At 39.3% G+C, this 21,548-nt stretch overlaps 1 protein-coding gene across 1 annotated transcript in view; it reads right to left on the bottom strand.

Annotated features, from left to right (window-relative positions):
* Positions 1-20,606, bottom strand: part of LOC110870047 — a 35,859-nt gene extending 15,253 nt beyond the window's left edge. Inside the window, exons 1-5 of the mRNA XM_035976003.1 lie at positions 20,601-20,606; positions 19,864-20,403; positions 18,614-19,789; positions 18,211-18,538; positions 17,760-18,015 (exon numbers count right to left, since the gene is read on the bottom strand). Coding sequence (XP_035831896.1) covers positions 17,760-18,015; positions 18,211-18,538; positions 18,614-19,789; positions 19,864-20,403; positions 20,601-20,606 — 2,306 coding nt within the window. The remainder of the gene's footprint in view (positions 1-17,759; positions 18,016-18,210; positions 18,539-18,613; positions 19,790-19,863; positions 20,404-20,600) is intronic.
* Between the last annotated feature and the right edge of the window lie 942 nt (positions 20,607-21,548).

The raw sequence follows: 21,548 nt of genomic DNA, 5'->3' as shown, positions 1-21,548 counted from the left end.
GTTAGTTTAATTAGTTGGTTTTTTTTTTTTTTTTGCCTTTAAAAAAATCTAAAAAACCCAAACATATTTCTTTTTATTTATTTTTGTTTCGTTCGGTATTACGCGCTCTTTCTTGTCTACTTGTGTACAGGTGATCTCTAATTGCATGCATAAAAGGTTTTCAGCAAAGTCATCACCACTTCTTTTCGACCCTGAAATCGAAAAGACCGCTAGACAGAACTTACTGCTTCGTTTAGCTGTGAGAGGAAAAGCACCAGTTTCCATAATGAATCCATCAGAAAATTAACAAAATCCGAATCAGCAACCGTCACAACAAGAATCACTACCTGAGATGCCACCAATGCCGTCACCCCCATTTACAACCGAGCCACAAAATCAAACTCAAACTCAAACTAAACAAACTCCACCCATAGCACCACAACCAAAAACATCCACCCAACCAATACATGCTCTAATGGAGAGTTTCGTTCGATCGGTGGACCCCGTTTTACTCATTAGAAAGCAGACTACCACCACATCCTAATCCGTTGTGGGCTGTAAATCGACAGGCTCAAGTACCACAACCGAACCGATCGGGTGTTATGTTTGATCAAGAGGAAAACCAGGCTAGGGGCAATGAGTAGGATGATGGGTATGGAGAAGAGGGAGATTGGGGTTACATGGATTATCGAGGTGGTCCCCAAAATTGGGCATTTAACCGTAACCAACCAGCATATCAACCTAGACAGCCGCGTGGGGGAGATTGTTACCAAACCCCACCACAGGTTCAAAGAGCACCTTTTATACCTCGCCCAAGGTAAAGAGATCCGGGATTTCCAGATCCTAATGTTAGGGGGTCGAGAGTCATTTTGGACCGCATATAACCGAACATGCATCATTGATAGTGATGCGAGTCGCACAGGGGAATGGGGACCGTTCTTTTGAAGTGAAACACCACATTTTGAACATGCTACCTACCTTTCATGGGAAGGGTATTGAGGAGCCATATGCACATATTACGGATTTCGAGGCGGTATGTAGTATGATCGGTGGACATGGGTTTACACCGGATCATGTGAAGTTGGTTCTATCTCAGTTCTCGTTAAAGGATGCTGCGAGAGACTGGTTCACAACATTTCCCTATGCTAGTATCCATACTTGGCATGATTTGCAACAACAGTTTTTTGAGGAATACTACACTCCTGAAAGAACAAAATCAGGTACAGTAGATCTTAGGTAATTTCAACAAATGCCGGGAGAGCTATTATATGAAGCGTGGAAGAGGTTTAATCAATTGATCCAAAACTGTCCTCACCACGATATTCAAAGATGGGAATTGATCACGACATTTCATGATGGGATCTCCAATGAAGATAGGAGAGATATAAAGGCTGTGACGGGAGGTACTTTTTTACGAAATCATGTTGATGTTGACCGGGATTATTTGGAAATTATTGTTGCAGATTCAAAGAGGCAGGCACAACTAGATAGGAACAAGAAATACCCGGTTGTGGCACCAACTATTACAGGTGCTACCAACGCTAGAGTTGGTCAGTTGGAACGCGAAAAGGAAGCATTGGAGCGACAATTAGCAAAGTTTAAAGGCATTGGTGGACGGGATGAATTGCATGCAGCGCAAGGTTTTCTGGTTTGTGATTCATGTGGTGAGTTGGGTCATACTTTGGATGCATGCCCGGTCAATTTTTTCGCGGCTGAGGAGGACGTGAACATGTTGTATGGAGAGCAAAAGAATTATGATATGAATTCAAATACATATCACCCAGGTTTGCGTAATCATCCTAATTTTCGGTACACTAAAATTACTACTAATCAGTTGAATCCAAGTTTTCAGGTACCAAATCAAGGAGGTCATCAGTACCAGAACCGACAATCTGGGTACAATAACCAGAATTACAACCAAGGTGGTTACAACCAGGGCAGTCAAAGAAGTTATCAGCAGAACCCAGATCAAGGCAGAGCAAGCAGTCAGAATGAAAGGTCGAATAATGAGATGATGGAAATTCTAAAGTAAATAAAAAGGGATCAAGAGGTGCAAGCCAAGGCTTATCAAGCTTCACAAAAACAAGTTGCACAGTTGGCGGCTAAGGTAGCTCAAGGAAGAAGAGATCCAGGGAAACTACCGAGTGATACTACGAGGAATCCTCAACACAACGCAAGAGTTAACTCGGTAAGTACCCTTCCTAAATCTGAGATTGTTAATACAGGTTTTATATCTTCGTCTCAAGTAGTTGTAGGTATAAGCGAGGAGATTGATGGAGGTGAGGGGAGTGAGCCAGGGGCACCATTCATTTCAATTAGAGTTGGAAAGTTGAAAATCCATAGAGCTCTATTGGATTATGGAGCAAGCATAAATATTCTGCCTGGTAGTTTGTATGACCAGTACGAGTTTGGACCGCTGCATGATACTCACAGGAAGGTAATTTTGGCGGATAATACTTGGCGACAACCTCGTGGGGTTGTTAAAGATGTGATGATCCAGTTGGGTGAGTTCTATTACTCGGTAGACTTTTTGGTGTTAGATTATGCACCTACGACGATAAACGAGCAACAAAAGGTAATTCTAGGTCGTCCTTTCTTGCATACTGCTAATGCCCAAATCAACTGCAGAGATGGATTAATCACAATGAGTTCAAAAATCATAAGTTAGTTTTTAATGTCTTTTCAAAATCTATTAGTTACGAAGTTCTTGATAATTTATGTGAAACAGTTGTTACGCCATACACGTCATGCGTGTGTGAGGACACATTAGATGAGAAAGGTGTTAAGTGTTGTCATGGTTTTAAAAAACGTTTGAGGCGTGCGCCTCAAGGCGCGCCTCGAGGCGAAATGGACAAAAAACGAGTCTGAGGCGCGGCTCATGGTGTTTTTAATGTATATGCGCCTTAGAGGAAGGGCTGAGGCGCTAAGAAAGCTGCGCCTCAGGTGCGCCTAAGGATATTTTGATAGTTGTTTTTGATTTTTTGACTTTTTGTGTCAATTTCAAGCATTTCATGTCTTTTTTAAGTGTGTTTTTGATGATTTTGATGAATCTGATGATGAAATTAGTTAGAATTATTATTTTTATAATATATAATTTTTATATTTATTTATTATTACCGCCTCGGCCTTACGCCTCGTTTAGCCTCAAGGCTTTACGCCTCGTGAGGCGAAGGGAAAACGCCTCGAAACTCGTTTCCATTTTTTTAAACCTTGAGTGTTGTAGGTATGCAGCTGAAACTAAGAGAGAGCTGGTGAAAAGGTGAATGAACGGAAAAGAGGAAAAGCAGGCAAGCCACCGGATGGTGGAAACGCTTGGGAAGATGAGGCCAAGATTGAGCATAACTGGTATGGAGCTGAAAAGTTTCCGGACTATTGGAAGCAAATTGATCTAGAGAAGTCTGGAGGTAAGCAGGTGTTTGAACCGCCTTGAAGATTGCAGGTATGATCTCGCTGAAGATCTAAAACTTAGCGCTCTTAGGAGGCAGCCTAAGGTTTGTTAGTTTTGTTTTTGTTTTTCATGTTAGTTTACTGTGTTTTGTGTGAGTTTTGTATCAAATCGAGAAAATTTTCAAGTGTGGGGAAGTTCGAGGAGGTTTGGATAAGCTCTGGTGCAGCTGAGGGCAATGCACATTCGTTCAAGGGGGTTGGGAGATGAAAACATGATAAAATGATAAAATTTTCTAAGGCATGGAACTGAAAAATTTGATAAAAGTGCTAGAAAATTGGTTACCGGGCGACACGCGGGGTATCCCTCAGCCATTGCCATGACGCGCCTGGGACACTAGTAAAAGAAGGTCAATATTGAATACCCTCACGACACGCGGGGGGACTCCTATTGAACTGTCGTGACGTGCGACGTATCCCCCAGCGGAATTAATTTTTAAACGCAATCAGATCTTCCTTTTCACCCAAACCTTCTTTCTCTCGTTTCTCTTGTCGTCTATTGAGTCATTTTAATCTGTTTGGGAGCTTGTGAGTTGTATTTTGCAAGTTTCGATCACTTTGTCCATATTCAATCTCCATTTGGGAGAAAGGGATTTGAACTATATGAAGAAGAGCATCCCATGTTAAATGCAGCCGTGAAAGAAATGCTATACGGTTGCTGCGGAACAACGCTTATAGGATTTCAGCTGTATAAAATTAGGGGAGACTGTTCCATTTATCTTTGTGTTTCGATTTATGTTTGTAGTTGAGTCGTGAGTTTTGCTCTCCATTGAGGACAATGAAGGAATTAAGTGTGGGGAGAGGAAACTAGCGTCTAGTTGTGTCTTAGTTGTGTCGTTAAAAAAATATATTAAAAAATCTAAAAACAATTGTAAAAGTTAGAAAATGTTTTGATAAAGTGTTTGCAATAAAATGGAAAATGATAGGTATAATCAGATCGTTGACTTTCGATTACTCTATATATATATGTGTATATATATATATGAGATAATGAACAGTCGATCACACGTCTAATTTAGGATATGTGGGTAGGCCCAACCAGTTGATGAGTTCCTTAGGATTGATATAATATACTTTAAAATTAGGTGTCTTGTGTGTTCTCATCTTAGAAGCTATGCCAAAACCGAAACTGTTGAGAGTATAAGCGGTACTATTATAAGTTAAAAACTTATAAGTATGCCGGTTAAATGGCACATCTGTTTCTTTTTATGAGAAAAAATCTGAAACAAGGTGGCGCCCGAAAAAATATATTCCATCATCCATTTAATTGAGCTAGCTGTGTATTGATGAAGCCTATGGTATTGCCATTGGGATGGTGACTCGGGTGGTACATATCCTCTAGGTGGAGTTAGAAAAAATATGATAAATATGTGAAGCTTATGTCATTAACCACTAGGATGATGACTCGGGTGGGGTATGTCCGCTAAGTTGATCATAAGTAAACGCATATCAAAGCTCAAAACCATCATCCATTATCCATCACAAATTTAATCGGAAATATATAAGAGTTCTTTTATATAAGACAGTAATCTCGTAAGCTTGAAGCGGGATTAGGTGGAGTTGTGGTCTTTTAAGTGTGGGATCCATAGATGACTATAATCACTTGAACTTAATGAATCGTGAATGAGGGCTCGGAAGCTGGCTGTTGGGTTTAGGAGGATTTTATACTCGCAATCTTGGTTAACGTGTGGTTTAACTTGTTAATAAATTAATTGAATATATTTAATGCCAATGTTTCTTATTGTGATTCCATTGGAAAGAATTTTTTTTCACGACGAAAAAAGGTAAGTGTGGGGATGTGATGTTGGGTCAAAACACGAAGCATTTTGTAGTAGTTTGCGTTAATTATGAGTGCGTTAATACGTTTATTCATATGTGTTTATATACTTATCGTGTGTTGGTGTTTTTGGCTTAATAGGTGCTTAAAAGGGCGAAAAAGAGAAACCGATCTGAAAAACGGGCTTGACGGGTCAATACGGGAGCTGTAGCGGAAAAAGCTCACATGGGTATCCCAGGCGACACGCGGCAAGGACACATGACTCTCCCGCGACGTGCGTGAGAAACCAATTACGGGAAAGCTTATAAATTAACCTAATTCGTGTTTTTGGTTAATAATTTTATTCCCAGTCGTTCCGTTCCGGATGAACATGGCAATTTTAGGCGATTTCTTCAGTATTCTTCCATCTTTCAAGCCGCTCTTTCATGTCCAATCGATTCTTAATGACTATTGAAGTTGTGATGACTTTCATGCGGAGCTAAACGCTTGTAACTTCCACTCGGGTGAATGATTGTTTCAGTTTACATTGAAACTTTGTTTTTTGGATTCTTTTTAACCGGTAAATCTTGACTATTTGTGTTTAATTGGTGCAACGTTTATTATATTTGAGTTGTTTGTCGTTTATCCAACGTATTGGCAATTTCCTTGTATTGCTAGCGAGTTGGTAAATTGGTGGGTAATTGATATAATCAAATGGGTTATTAGATTGTTTGGTGAATCTTAAAAACTATCTCAAATAATTAATCAAATTCATTAATCCCTAGGCCATGTGTATGTGGTGTTATGAATCTGTAAACGGGTTTTTGTGTTAAAACGGGCAATCATGATTTCGGGTGGGGTTGCTTTTTGTCATATTGATCACAACTTTCTTAATCACTTTTCTTGTTTTTGAAATCAACTAATCAAACCCCCGAATTAGATAATTTTAGTTTTTAGTTAAAGTCTCTACACTGACTACAAGTTCCTCGTGGATAGGATACTCTACTTACGCTATCTACATAGTTTATTTAGGTTTTTTATTGACCCTAACGACAGTCATCAACCATCATAATTAAAACGTTAACCAACCATCATAACTAACTTATAACTAACTGTTGGTGCACTTGTGTCTGTACTTTGTCTGTATTCGGTCACGATGTAAACGATGTCCTTGTCAGTCTTGTAAGTTGACCAAGTCAACCGTCCTCCTGGTTTGACTCAGTCAACAGTTAGTAAATTTGATGTAAGTTGTCTGACTCGAAGGATGAGTGATCGAAGGATAATGTAGATCCTTCGATCAACTCGAAAGATATGCTTCGATTGATAGACCTCGAAGGATCATCCTTCGAGGTCCTTGCTGATCCTTCGAAAGCATTGTATTCGAAAGATGATCCTTCGGACCATCTATCGGATCCTTCGGTCAGACCTGCTGTGTATGGGTATATATATACCCATGCAGTGTGTTGTGTTAGATAGATTCACACAGACACTTTCGAGAGAGTTTGAGAGCATTCTGTCCAGACACACACACACACTAGAGAGTTTGCAAAACAGATTTGTGAACATTGAGCTTGTAACCGAAACCTTTCATTCGCATTAATACAAGTGGTGTTAATCGGTGAATCTTTGTGTGTTTGTGTTTATACTTGTCTCATCCCGGTTTGCTTGCTAGCTTGGATTCCGCACTCGCTAGTGGGTTAGTATAACAAGGTTTAGGTTCGTCATCCTCCGACAAGGGACCTACAAGTGGTATCAGAGCTAAGGCTCTTTACCTTGTTTAAAACCGGGTTTTGTTCAAGTTCTTGGTGTGTTTGGACACTTGGTTTAGCACCCGTTTTTGCTGGTTTTACTGGATTTTTAAACTGAAAAACGTGTTCTAAACTAACCGGGAGTGTTCAAAGGCGGGTTGGGTAACTTAAAACTTGTTTTTAAGTGATTTGGTGTTTTCCGGCCAATTTCCGGTCATTATTCCGGTGACTGGTTGTTGTCCATTTTGGGTAAGTTTTGTTTGAAAATCTTGGGTTGGTAAGAAAGTACAGTCTGCCATACCCTTTTGCCGAAAGTTGACCTTACCTATCACATCACCTTTTCACCAACCTTTCACATCAGTGTCAGTGTGTCAGAGTCGCTCGAAAGATATCTTTCGACATCGAAAGACCATCTTTCGATCAAGGAAGGATCGACAGATCATCATCTTTCGACCCATCCTTCGGAGTCCGAAACATATCTTTCGACCAGGGAATCTATTCGAAAGACAGTTCATCGAAAGATAAGGATATATACTCGAAAGATAAGGATCTTTCAAATAGTGAATCCTTCGAGCTTGTGAATCTTTCGAAATCATTGTTCGAGATACAACAGTGATCTTTCGAGCACTGTTGATCCTTCGAACAAGATTTGATCTTTCGATTGTGGTCTGTTTGTTGTTAACAAGTTTCTGTGATTTTAGATCTTTCGAACAGGATCCTTCGGCTGTGTGATCTTTCGGAATATTCACTTAGCATTTATTTTGCTTATCAATCATGAATCCGAATTGGTGGAATCCGGCACCAGATAGTGGTAAATATACAAGTTCAGGTGTCACTCCCTCATGGTGGGGTACACCGGCTCCAGACGATGGAAAATACACGAATACAAGGTCATCTCCTTCATGGGCCGAGTCTCCGGTATCGACATCTTCTCAGGGAAATCAATGGGCATTGGTATCGAATCAAACTCCGAGCATTCAAAGTATCTTATTAAGCGAAAGCGAAACAGGAAGTTTGAATCGACCTCCAAAGTTGATGCATTTGAATGAATATTCAGGATGGGTTGAGAGATTTAAAACATATGTTCTTGGTCAAAATACCGAATTGTGGATACGTTTCACTACAGATTTCGATCAAGCCATAGAGGTTGCTGCTTCAGATACTGCTACGTTTGCCGATCTTCCAGAAGATAAAAAGAAAACCTATGATCTGGAAAAGAAGGCATACGCCATTCTCACCCAGGCGTTAAGCAGGGATATCTACCACCAGTTTGTCAGCTTCAAGACAACAAAGAAGTTGTGGGACGGATTGAAAACCAGAGGAGTAGGAAATGCAGCAACACGTCAAATGCGTCATGATCTTCTCAAGAAAGAATTTGATGGTTTCACTTGTATGGATAAGGAGTCATTGGGAGATATGACAAGCCGGTTTTATCATTTGCTTACGGAATTGGACAATTATGGTGTAACGACAACTCAAGCTGAAGTGGTGAAGAAGTTTGCTGATGCTTTGCCTCCTCAATGGAGTAGTTTCTTGGAAATCCTGAAGTACAACGGAGTGTTGAGAACCACTAATATCAACGACTTCGTGCAGCTTTTGGAAAACAAGGATCAGGAGGAAACATTAAAGGCAAAAAGAGTTCCAGTGGCTCAAAATCCAGAGATGTATTGTGGAACTTCCAATTCTTCGTCTGCAAGAACTGGTCCACATGCTCCACTTCAAACGGCGTTTGTTACTAGCACGGATATGTATGGCAACCCTGTGCAAGTTCCTGTTAAGCCACCTCCCACCACAGATATGTACGGAAATCCAATACAACCACCTCCTCCTCCACCTCCTGCTCAACAACAACGTGCATGTTATGGAGGAACATCATCTGCTGGTCAACAATCAAAGCCAAGTACAGTACAGCTCGACACTTCAAGCTTCTCCAAAGTTAGTGTAGAAGTAGCTAAGGAACACATGGAACTGCTTAACACTGTAGTGAGCGCGTACTGTGGGTTGATAGAAGGTCAGATTGGCAATATTAATCTGACACAAGAAGACTACCGGCAGATTGATAAAGAAGAGATGGACTTGATGGATATCAAGTGGGCCTTTGCGAGTGCTGTGAGAAGAGCAAAGGATTGGATGGAAAGTACCGGCAGAAACAACTTAGAAAGTAAGCGAGACACCAAGTATGGGTTCGATAAACAGGCTGTAAAGTGCTTTAACTGTGGTGAACGGGGTCACTTTAAACGGGAATGTACAAAGCCAGCACAACACGGGAATCAAAACCCCTTCAGAAACCAAGGCAACCAGCATAACAGAAACAATGATCGTACAATGGTACCCGTCAACAACCAAACCAACCGGGCACTTGCGGTTCAGGTGGATGAAGGTTGTGACTGGTCAATCCAGTTGGGTGGTGATGCTCCCGATGGAACAGCATGTTTTGCTCAAGTTGTGAAGAAGCTAGTTCACACCAGTGGTGGAGAATCTTCTGCCAGTGGTGGTGAATCGTCTGAAGATGAAGACTCTTCTGGGTACAGCAGAAGTGTTGATGAAGAATCATCCAATTCTGGTGATGATCATGTGGGTGAGACATCTAATGTTTCGGATGATGCTGACTTTGATGAGCTTTTGGAGGAAGCTGCAGCAGAAACTCAAAGAAGATCTATTTTGGTGGATCAAGCTGCTTATACTTCGTCTTCTCTCCATTCAGCCTTTATGGCTAATGTCGACGGTTCATCAAGTCAGGTATGTGTCGATGAACCCACTGCTATTAACTGTGATGAATGTGATAGATTGCATGCTAGGTGTGCTGACTTAGAAGGAAACATGTCTGAGTTGCAAGCCAAACATGATGCTTTACAAGCTAGTTTGTTTGACTTGCAAGACAAACATAGTTCCTTGAGTGCTGAGTGGTGTGACTTGCAAAGCAAGCATGAGGCTTTGCAAGAGAAATATGATGTGACATTCATCCACAATCAGAAGTTGACTGTGGATCTCTCAAAATGCACAGAAGCCAACATGTTTTATGAAAACCATGAAAAAGAATTTAAGTCAGTAATTGAGACCTTAAAGAAAGATAAAACTGAACTGACAAAAATGGTTTCAAGAAAACAAACTGATATTAATTTGTATATATCTCGCCTGGAGATTATGCAAAAAGAGATGGCTTGTGTGAAAACAGAAAGCGATGCGATCCAGCTTAAGCTAGACAGTTATTTGAGCTCTAGCTATGTGTTGGATCACATCATTGATGTTCAGAAGGAAAAGAGGGATGTCACATGCATTGGCTACAAGAAATGTCCACCACCAGTTAGACACAATTATGATGCCATGCCTGATGAAGAGGACAGGGTGTTCTTTGAACCATCTGTGCCTCTAGATGTGAAAGAGTTTGCTGCAGGACTCGGATACCAAAAGGAAGTATCCTCAGATTCAGATGTGTCAGCAGATACATTTGTAAGTGCTGAACAGAATCAAGATCCTCCAGTTGTGATTGAGGATGCTGATTCTTCTGATGATGAATCTGATGATACTGTTCCAGCAAAGTCTGATGCGGTAGCCAAAAATGAGGACATACCTCTCGAGAATCACATTCTATGTGATCCCCCGGTAAAACCCGCTAAGACTGTTGCAACTGAGTCCTCATCTGCAGAAGAGCCGGAGAGTGTGAATTTGCTGTACACTCTAGTTGGTGATGATAAAATTTACTCAGACAAAGATTTTCCTATTAAGAATGTTAATCAATCCTTAATCTGTAAAGTCTTTGAAAATTCAACAAGTAAGTTTTTGGGAAAGACAGGACCACGTGTTACAGTTACACAGTGTCCTTCTATTCCAAAGGCTGAAATTCGAAAACAATTTGGCAACAAGAAATTACCAACAGTGCCAAAACAGCAAAATCACACCAAGCCCAAAGGAAAATCACCGACTCAAGTCCAAAAGAAGCCGAATCAAAAGAAGAAGAAAAACGTTAACTTTGTGAAATCAACGGGAACGGACAAAATTGAAACGTTTGAAAATAAATCTAACTTAGATTTTGTCAAGAAAGCTACTGTTTTGAAAAGAAATGAACAAAACAGTTCACAGCCTAGTACCTCGGGTTCACAAAGTTCAACATCATCGGCTAAGCGATCACATGATACTTCGGGGTTTGTAGAACGAAGATCATGTTTTGAATGTGGAACAATTGGACATATTATTCGAAATTTTCCATATCTTCATAAGCAAAAAGAAAAGGTTGATGTTCCCCGTGACCACAATGACCGTAAGCGATCTGTTTCTGTAAAACAAGACCCCCGCCTTGCAAAAGAAAGGGAAAAGAAACAGAAACACCAGCAGGTCAAGAAGATTGAAAAAGAAATTAAAACCGATGTGGTTCAAAAACAATCTGTTGCTGTAAAACCAGACAATTCTAAAACTTCAAACAATCAAGAAGTTAAAGTTTTAAAGAAAGACACTGGTAAAACAAAACAGACCTGGAAACCAAAATCGGTTACTGAATCAGGGGGACCATCACAATTCACCAACCATCAAAGACAAGAAGTTATTGTCATTGATGAAAATGGAAGACCCAAGACCACAATGGCTTGGGTCCCCATCTCCAACTAATTCATTTGAGTTCATGTGCAGGGTGTTCCAGGAGGAACTGTCAGTAGTCATTGGATTGTTGATAGTGGGGCATCCAGGCACATGACAGGCGACATGAAGCTCCTCTACGACGTCAAATCTATTAGAGGAGGTTATGTTGCTTTTGCTGGAGATAAAGGTGGATATATAACGGGTGAAGGAATGATATCCAACGGGATTGTCAGCTTTGACAAGATCAACTTTGTGCAACAACTTTATCACAATCTTCTTAGTGTTTCTCAAATTTGTGACAAGCAATTTTCAGTACACTTTGATGCTAATGGATGTTATGTGCTGAAACCCGGCTTCAAAATTCCAAAAGAATGGATTCTCTTGTCGGCTCCAAGGATAAATGATTTGTACGTCCTTGATATGAGCCAAGCTATTACTACGTCTGCACAAGCAACTTGTTTCGTTTCCAAAGCCACAGAAAAAGACACTATCTCTTGGCACAGACGAATGGGTCACATTCACTTACGCAAAATGAATCATTTGGTTTCAAATGAATTGGTGAATGGTGTTCCCCTCAAAAATTTCCATCTTCAAGACGTCTGTGTTTCGTGCCAGAAAGGAAAGCAAACAAAGAAGAAGCACCCTACAAAGAAGATCAACACGGTGGCAGTTCCTCTTGAACGTTTGCACATGGATTTGTTCGGTCCTGTCAAGCACAAGAGTATTCGGGGTGATCAATACTGTCTCGTGATAACTGATGATTATTCAAGATTTTCTTGGGTAGCGTTCATGGCACACAAGAGTGAAACCTTTGGTATTATCAAAAACTTGATCATTCAGATTGAGAATTTGTATAAGTTGAAGGTTAGGCGGATACGTAGCGACAATGGTACTGAATTTAAAAATCATTCCATGGCGGAGTTCTGCACTTCAAAGGGTATTCTTCATGAGTTTAGTGCAGTTTATACTCCTCAACAGAATGGTGTCGCTGAACGTAAGAACCGCACATTGATCGAGACTGCTAGGACAATGTTGGTAGAGTCACAGCTACCCATTCCATTCTGGACTGAAGCTGTGGCCTCTGCATGTTATACATTGAACAGAGTCCTTACAGTCAAAAGGCACAACAAGACCTGCTTTGAGCTTCTTCAAAAACGGAAACCAGATTTGTCTTATCTAGAACCGTTTGGAGCTCCATGCACAATCATCGATCCTAATGGAAAGTTTGGGGCAAAAGCAATTGATGGATACTTTCTTGGGTATGCCACCCCTAACTTACGAGTCTGGAATCTAGAGACTAAAAGGGTCGAGGAATGGTCTGAGGTCAGAGTACAAAGGCACACCTTGCCAGTCAAAAATCCGGGTCAACCTTGGATGTTTGAGTACGATGACTTCTTCAATTCAATCAATGTTGAAGCCGTTGAAGAAAATGTTGCGGCTAGGATGTTTTTCGAGAGTGACAATGCAACAGTTTCACCGGTGGTTCGTCCAATTCTTGTTAATCAAGAACCATCTTCTTCGGTGAACAATAATACTCTCAACAATGAGGATTTTCATGATGCAAACGAATTGAACGAATCTTCAGAGGATGATGAATTTCTAGATGCAGATCAAGAAGTCCCAACAACAGCAGTTCATGGTACTTCAGAGGGTACTCCTCCAGTGGATGCCCATAGAACAGCTGAGGCTACTGCATCATCCTCTTCGTCAATTCCGGGCCTTGATTTGGTTGTTGATCTTAATCTCAACAACAACCTGGGTATAAATATTCCAGTTCCAGATAATCCAGAAACAAGGATTCATAATACCCATCCTCAACAAAACATCATTGGAAATGTGCAAAGTGGCGTTCAAACAAGAAACATGTTGCGAAACAACAACAATGCAGGCTTGTATGCAGCTATTCGAGAATCCGGGCAACAAAACGATTGGTCCTTCGCGTGTTATGTCTCACAGGAAGAACTAAGAACGTGGAAAGAAGCCTTGAAAGATAATGCTTGGGTTGAAGCAATGCAGGAAGAACTGCAACAATTCCAGAAGCTGGGTGTCTGGAAACTAGTAGAGAAACCTGCTGGATACAAGAAGATTGGTACCCGTTGGGTTTTCAAATGCAAAAAGGATGACCGCGGAGTTGTTATCCGAAACAAAGCACGTTTAGTCGTTCAAGGTTTTCGTCAGATTGAAGGGATCGACTACAACGAAGTGTATGCACCAGTGGCACGTCTCGAAGCAATTCGAATCTTTCTAGCCTATGCGTCCTTCAAAGGATTCAAGGTTTATCAGATGGACGTGAAAAGTGCATTTTTACATGGTGTGGTTGAAGAAGAGGTATACGTCGAACAGCCTCCAGGTTTTGAAGATCCTATCCATCCCGATCGGGTTTGGTTGCTCAACAAAGCTCTATATGGTCTTCATCAAGCACCGCGAGCTTGGTATGCAACCTTATCACACTATCTGCTGGAGAACGGGTTTCGTAGAGGTCTTATCGACTGTACTCTTTTCATCAAAGAACAAGATGGAGATCTTCTTCTGGTACAGGTATACGTTGATGATATTATTTTTGGTTCTACTAATGATGTCTTGTGTAGGAATTTCGAGCGCATAATGCAGGATAAATTCGAGATGAGTGCTATGGGGGAAATGACCTTCTTCTTGGGCCTACAAGTACAACAAACAGAGTCTGGGATATTCATCCATCAGACTAAATATGTTGGTGACATCTTGAGCCGGTTCCAGATGTCTGATGCAACGCCCATTGGTACCCCATTGCCAACTAATCACGGAATTACTCCTGACTTGAAGGGAGAAGCTGTTAGCCCCTCAAACTATCGCGCAATGATCGGATCTCTTATGTACCTCACAGCATCAAGGCCAGACATAATGTACCCAACGTGCCTACTTGCCAGATATCAAGTTAACCCGAAGGCCTCACATCTTGCAGCTGTAAAAAGGATTTTTCGTTATTTGAAGGCGTACCCTGGCACCGGTCTGTGGTACCCTAGGGATAATAACTTTGAGTTAGTAGCTTTCAGTGATTCTGATTTTGGCGGATGCAAAATCGACGGCAAATCCACAACGGCTGGATGTCAGTTTTTAGGAAATCGCCTAGTCACCTGGCAGTGCAAGAAGCAGACATGCGTCGCTACATCAACATGCGAAGCTGAATACATTGCTGCCTCAAGTTGTTGCTCCCAAGTTCTTTGGATCCAACAACAAATGCGGGACTACGGTTTTGAATTCCTAACTACTCCTATTTACGTTGATAATTCTGCTGCTTTAGATATCACTAGAAATCCTGTGCAGCACTCAAAGACCAAACACATCGAAATCAAATATCACTTCATACGTGATTGCTTTGAGAAAAGGCTAATCGATGTTGTTAAGGTCCACACCGATGACCAACGTGCCGACCTATTTACCAAAGCATTTGACAAATCAAGATTTGACTTTTTATTATTGGTAAACGGCATTAAGGTCAAGCAAGAGTAAAACCAACATCGGAAAATCATTTTTGTAAATATCTTTGTGTTTTAAATTTCTCTTAGTTTATTGATTTTAGGGGGAGTAAATCCAAAAATCTGAAAATCCAAAAACATCGAAAAATTTCAAAAACACAAAAACAATAGAAAATCAAAAATGAGTTTCCTGGCGAGCAAAAGAGAAAATGATAGTACATCAGTGGTCTATCCAAACCTCTTTAAACCTTAAATGAAAAACGATAAGCAGCTCTATATAAGATGTATCGGTAGGCTCACAATCATTTTAAAGTGTGCAGGGTGATATAAATCTTAAATCGACTGAAGATCAGGTGGGAACCATTCATTGGCATATGGTCTTAGTACCGAAATTTCGTTTGATAGATTGCCGAGGTTCTGAGATATTCGGTCTTTATGCTGCTTATCATCTGGGTATCATGGTTGTATCTTTTACCGAAAAATAACGGGGACGCAAGTCTAGATCTTCCATGATACTATACATACGTGTACATATTGCATACTGCATTCGACCTCAATAAGTGATAAACAATCACATGTCCATAAACAAATAAGTGATAAAATATCACATTTATCCGGGTGTCAAGTTCGTCTCTCTGCTGTACGGAAGTACTGACCTGTTCACGGACTTGCACCTGTGCCCTCATGCATATGAAAATCAAGTTCCTCATCAATAAGTGATTATATCACATAGGGCTTGTTTTCAAATCAAAATAAGTGAGAATCTCACATCATATACGGTCAAACAGATGATAATCGGTATACTCACCGGTAAGATGAACTCTCGTGCATACCTTGATACGGGAATGTGTCGTGATGTGGATGAACACCGGTCGGTAAGTATAAATCATACCTTAACGTATCCCCTCGCCATGATTACATCTGATAAGTTGAGCTTAAGTGGACAACAATACCGATAATTGTTATAGGATGCTTATCTTAATGTTAACTAACTGAACAACAAGAGTGTTTTGGCATGACCGTACACTGATATGATTCTCTTACCCTCGAAACTCGCAAAAAGAATGTCTGTATATATTTATTTACTGCTTAACTTTTATTGTTTTTCTTTTAAACAGTTTCGTCGTTTGGTGCATATCAGCACGACATTAGCGGTGATGTCGTTTGATAACACTCAAAGGATATTAAAATTGTTGTCTTTCGTAATATTAAAACACACCTAAAATCTGTTTTAATATAAACCTTATAAAAGCCAAAAAGATTTTATTTCTACTTTATTTTCGATCGTACGATGTTGGAGCTCGAGTCTTCGTTACCTGAAACCTGAACGAAAACCGAATTGACTAAATCTTCATAAACGGTCGAAATTTGCATGTTTTGAAAGTTAAAGACTAAAATTGACAAATTTATTAAACTTTCAAACTGTCGGACGGTGTTTGATTATGACATGGTCATTTGTGTGTCACTTGGTTATACTAACTATTCCAAGCAGTTGTTCTCATTACGCGTTTAGATTTCTTGCATGTGCAGATTCTAAAGGCTAGGAGAACATGGTCGATGACAAGCTTTGGAATGAAGACACGACGAGAAGGCGCTCAAAAGATGAAGATAATCGAGTTGCCGCTGACCATCATCAACACCACAAGGATCTCACTTCATAAAGATCAAGTTATTCACGAGCATAACTCAAGGGGGAGCTTATGCCAAGGGGGAGTTTGTCAACACACTTCCTACATGATACGGGTAGTTTGTTGATACACTCTCTGCTTTCAAGACGTGAAGACTTTGAAGATCCTCCGACATTGAAGACTTGAAAGGACATCAGAGTTTTGAGAACTCGAAGACCAAAGACCATCGAAGTTCGAGACGAGTCTACAACTATAGAAGATAGAGACAAAGCTACAGCCAAGGGGGAGTTTGTTGGTGCACTTGTGTCTGTACTTTGTCTGTATTCGGTCACGATGTAAACGATGTCCTTGTCAGTCTTGTAAGTTGACCAAGTCAACCGTCCTCCTGGTTTGACTCAGTCAACAGTTAGTAAATTTGATGTAAGTTGTCTGACTCGAAGGATGAGTGATCGAAGGATAATGTAGATCCTTCGATCAACTCGAAAGATATGCTTCGATTGATAGACCTCGAAGGATCATCCTTCGAGGTCCTTGCTGATCCTTCGAAAGCATTGTATTCGAAAGATGATCCTTCGGACCATCTATCGGATCCTTCGGTCAGACCTGCTGTGTATGGGTATATATATACCCATGCAGTGTGTTGTGTTAGATAGATTCACACAGACACTTTCGAGAGAGTTTGAGAGCATTCTGTCCAGACACACACACACACTAGAGAGTTTGCAAAACAGATTTGTGAACATTGAGCTTGTAACCGAAACCTTTCATTCGCATTAATACAAGTGGTGTTAATCGGTGAATCTTTGTGTGTTTGTGTTTATACTTGTCTCATCCCGGTTTGCTTGCTAGCTTGGATTCCGCACTCGCTAGTGGGTTAGTATAACAAGGTTTAGGTTCGTCATCCTCCGACAAGGGACCTACACTAACTTATGATGGTTAGTTAACTTCCTATAACCAACATTAACCAACTTAACCTAACTTGCCTAAGGATACTATTCTAGAAATAAACATTTGTCACACAATAATTACATAATCATCCTATGTTTCCATTTTAGCAAAACTTTTAAATTGACACCTCCCAAATCAACCCATATATAAGTAAATTGGTCAAAGTTAGACACTTCCACAAAAGAAAGTATATGTAAAAACAAGTTAAGAAAGTGACATGAAATCATACCGTGCTCTGGTCAAGGCTACATTAGTCCTTTGAGGACTAGACAAGAAGCCAACAGACCCATGGCTATTAGATCTTACTGTTGATAAGATAATGATATCTTCTTCTCCACCTTGAAACCCATCAACGGATTTTACTGTTACCGAAAAGCCATCAAGTTTCTCATATTTGCGAGAAAGTTTTTCTTGAATGGAAACAACTTGGGCAACATATGGAGATACAACCCCTATAGTAAGCTTCTTCCTCGAGTTTTGCCATCCTACATTAGAGGTTAAACTTCAGCATTCACGGCACAAATATACATGTTAGCGTTTCAAGTGTTACACCATTATGCTTCTTTCTTTTGAGACAAATAGTAGAAAAAATATGTAGGAATATTGCTGAGAAATCTAACTAACCAACAAGACAACAAGTAGGTGTAAGTAATAACATATAACCAATATACATAACATACCTTTGTAGAGATTTCGTACAATCTTAATCACGATAGCTACCTCAACCATATTTCTTCGGCTTCGATTATCAACATCTTTTTCTTCTATTCCACCAACAACATTTATAAATGAATACGGACCAAACATTGGTCCTGAAAGATATTGCTTTCTATAACTTTCATTTGTCACATTTTCGGCATCCCGAATCTGATTTTCATAAAATTTCCAATTTGGGAAAAAACTAATGGATGGATGCATCCTATACTGCACAGCAAGTAAATGCTTAGAATGCCCCAAAGAACTTAGTCTCCCAAATAGGCTTCTTCCAAAGCCAGATTCAATACATACCTGTCGACAAACAATGATACTATATAAATAAGATTAAGAGTAAACATAAAACAGCAAAAATAAGTACAGACTTACTTTGCTGGAAACCATTGCTGGCAACTGGCACTCATCTCCAATGAGGATAGCACTTTTTATCCCAGGAAGCTGAAGGGGAATGATAGATTCAGCTTCTTTTAACTGGGCAGCTTCATCTATAACCAAGATCTCCAAAGGTTTGATTTCAACAGTATGCAACTTGTAGGAAGTCGAACTTGTACAAAATATAAGGGAAGCATTTTGAAAACAGAAGTTCTTTATCGCAAATCTTTTCAATACACTTGGAAGACCAAGTCCTTCAAGAGATGTTTGCAGAATTTTTAGAACAGATAGAGACTTGGCTCCAGCAAAATTGATTGACGACATATCCCTCAACTTATCAATAGGTTTTGAAGTTAAAAGCTGCTCAAGCTCTTCAGAAACCAAATCCTCTTTAAACAACAGTGATTCAAAAGATCTTAAATCATCCAAAAGAGAGAGCATCTTCTGGAAATTGTGTTCCTTCATGAAACGTTTTGGAACATGAGTTAAGAATGTTAAGATGCATCTCCTTAGTGGCGATATACATGAACTAAACTGATCACGCACAAACTCAATGAATGATTTTACTTCCAACTTAGTAGCTCTAGTCTCATTTTTATTTTCAGCTGCTAGTTGTTCCTCTTTGAACAATTCATTTTCCACAAAATCATGATATTTAGAAACACAATTTTCAAGTAAATTAACCATGGATCTCATGCAAACCTTCCAACCGGTCAAAGGCCCAAGGCACTCTCTAAGCATCTTAATCCGATTCTCCAGATAAATTTCTTCAATTTCTGTACCAACTTTCAACCTTTCCTTGTTGCCAAACAAAAGTACTTCTCCAACACAATAAAATAAATCACCACTAGCAGTTGTAGTATTGTATGATTCCTTGACCAGATTTAGCACACGTGAAGCTACTTGTACTATTGCAACGTTCGTTGGAGCACATGTAAGCGTCCTACGGTTCATTTGCAAAAGAATAAACAACAACACACTTACAGTTTTTGTTTTCCCTGTTCCAGGTGGTCCCCATATCTGTTCCACATAAGAATCATGGCTACATTCCGTTTTACAAAGAGCTGCCATAATTGCACCTGCCTGGGATTCATTCAGCTGATCCAAAAGACGTGGATCAAGTTTTTGAGAAAAATGACTATCAAAAGAGCAGATATTGCAGCATTCCCTAGCCTGTAACAAGCATCTTCACAGTTAACAATGATATTACCAGCTGAAAATAATATTATTTAACCAATTAATCTTACCATAGAATCAGAGTAAAGAATCTCTTTGATAATATTCTTATTTTGACGCATGTACAATGAATTCCAGATTCTTTTATGGGTTGTAATATTCATCAAGAAGACAACAGACATCCCATCTTGGAATTCTATTCGTTGTGATGCTTTAACTTTGAAAAATACTGGTGTACTGTCAATACCATCTTCTTTATATTCTTCACTGATGTTGTCAACCAATGAAAAAGCCCATTTTCTTCCCACACGCTGCAAATCAGAAACAGATTCGGGTTTTCCATCTGCTAAAATAAGCAGATCACCAGGCAATGTCCGGTACGGCTCTTTACCACGTTCACCATGTATGTTTCTCCAATTACCAACAGTAATATCATACATCATATTTCCATCATCTTTTGTATCAATTATAGAACAGATTTCAGCATACGGAGCTCTATACATGATCTCCATAGAAGAAGCCAATTCAGCACGTGTTTCCTCTAGCAAAGGAGAAACAAAAGAACCAACATAGTGTTCCTCAGACTCAAATGTAAGTGGTATATCCTTCACCTACATATCATAGGAGAGAGAAGATGGTCAATTATTTGGTGGGGTTTTAAGGATGATTCATGATTGGGTGTGTTGTGTTCAAGTAGTGCCGGCTCAAATCTTTTTGGCCCAACGCGGATAATAAAATTGGGGTCACTTTCGTAAAAAAAAAAAAAAAAAAAAAAAAAAAAAAAAAAAAAAAAAAAAAAAAAACCTACCATCATTCATATATCATCCTTGTGTATGCATAATATAGATTATAGACCTCAATGTTATCAATCTTAAAGTCAAACTCAGTTAATTAAAATATTTATTATTTTAAATTTAGGGCCCTAGCTAGCGGACCCAAAGCCCTTTCTTTATTTTACTACCCCTTAAGTTGACCCTGCGTTCAAGTGTAGTGGCGGTTAATGGTGATCTCAGGTTGGCGTGCAAGTAATCTATACTATATAATAAAATAAACCACTTTTGGGACACTTGTCATCATATTAAGCCATCTCTTATAGATAAACCTCCTATTAAATATTATTTAGTTTAATAACTTATGAATAATTATTAGAGTTAGTTGCCAAAATTGTCCCTGAGGTTTGGGCACATTTGCCATTTTCGTCCAAAATGACACTTTTGTACCATTTTGTCCCCCACGTTTGTAACTTTTTGCCATTTTCATCCAAACCATTAACTTGGTTTATTTTTTCTGTTAATTTGAATGATATTTGGATGAAACTGTTAAATATAAACCACAGGGACGATTTTGACAATTTACTCAAACTCATTTTAATTTCTTTTATTTAATTTATTTTGTCACATATATAATAAAAAAGAATATACACGCAATTTTTATATAAATAAAATAATAGTTTTGTCACATATTTTTTATAAATTTTCATCCAACCACAAACTAAGTTAATTTTTTTCTATTAAGGCGAAGGATGTTTTAAATTTTATAAATCAATACATAAATTAAATAATTAATTTCCAAATTCTTTATATAAATCAGTTTTATTAAGAGAAAAAACTGGTATATACTTTTCAATATTTTCGCAAAAAACTGGTATATACTTTTCAATATTTTCGCTCTTAAACTTTTAATAAATATTTATTTTCGCTCCTAAATATTTTGCTTAAATTTAAGAACTATGAAAATGTATGATTTATTTTTCTTA

This window comes from Helianthus annuus, chromosome 8 (assembly GCF_002127325.2).
Source record: "Helianthus annuus cultivar XRQ/B chromosome 8, HanXRQr2.0-SUNRISE, whole genome shotgun sequence".
Classification (NCBI taxonomy): Eukaryota; Viridiplantae; Streptophyta; class Magnoliopsida; order Asterales; family Asteraceae; genus Helianthus; species Helianthus annuus.
This window is presented reverse-complemented; position numbering and strand designations above follow the sequence as displayed.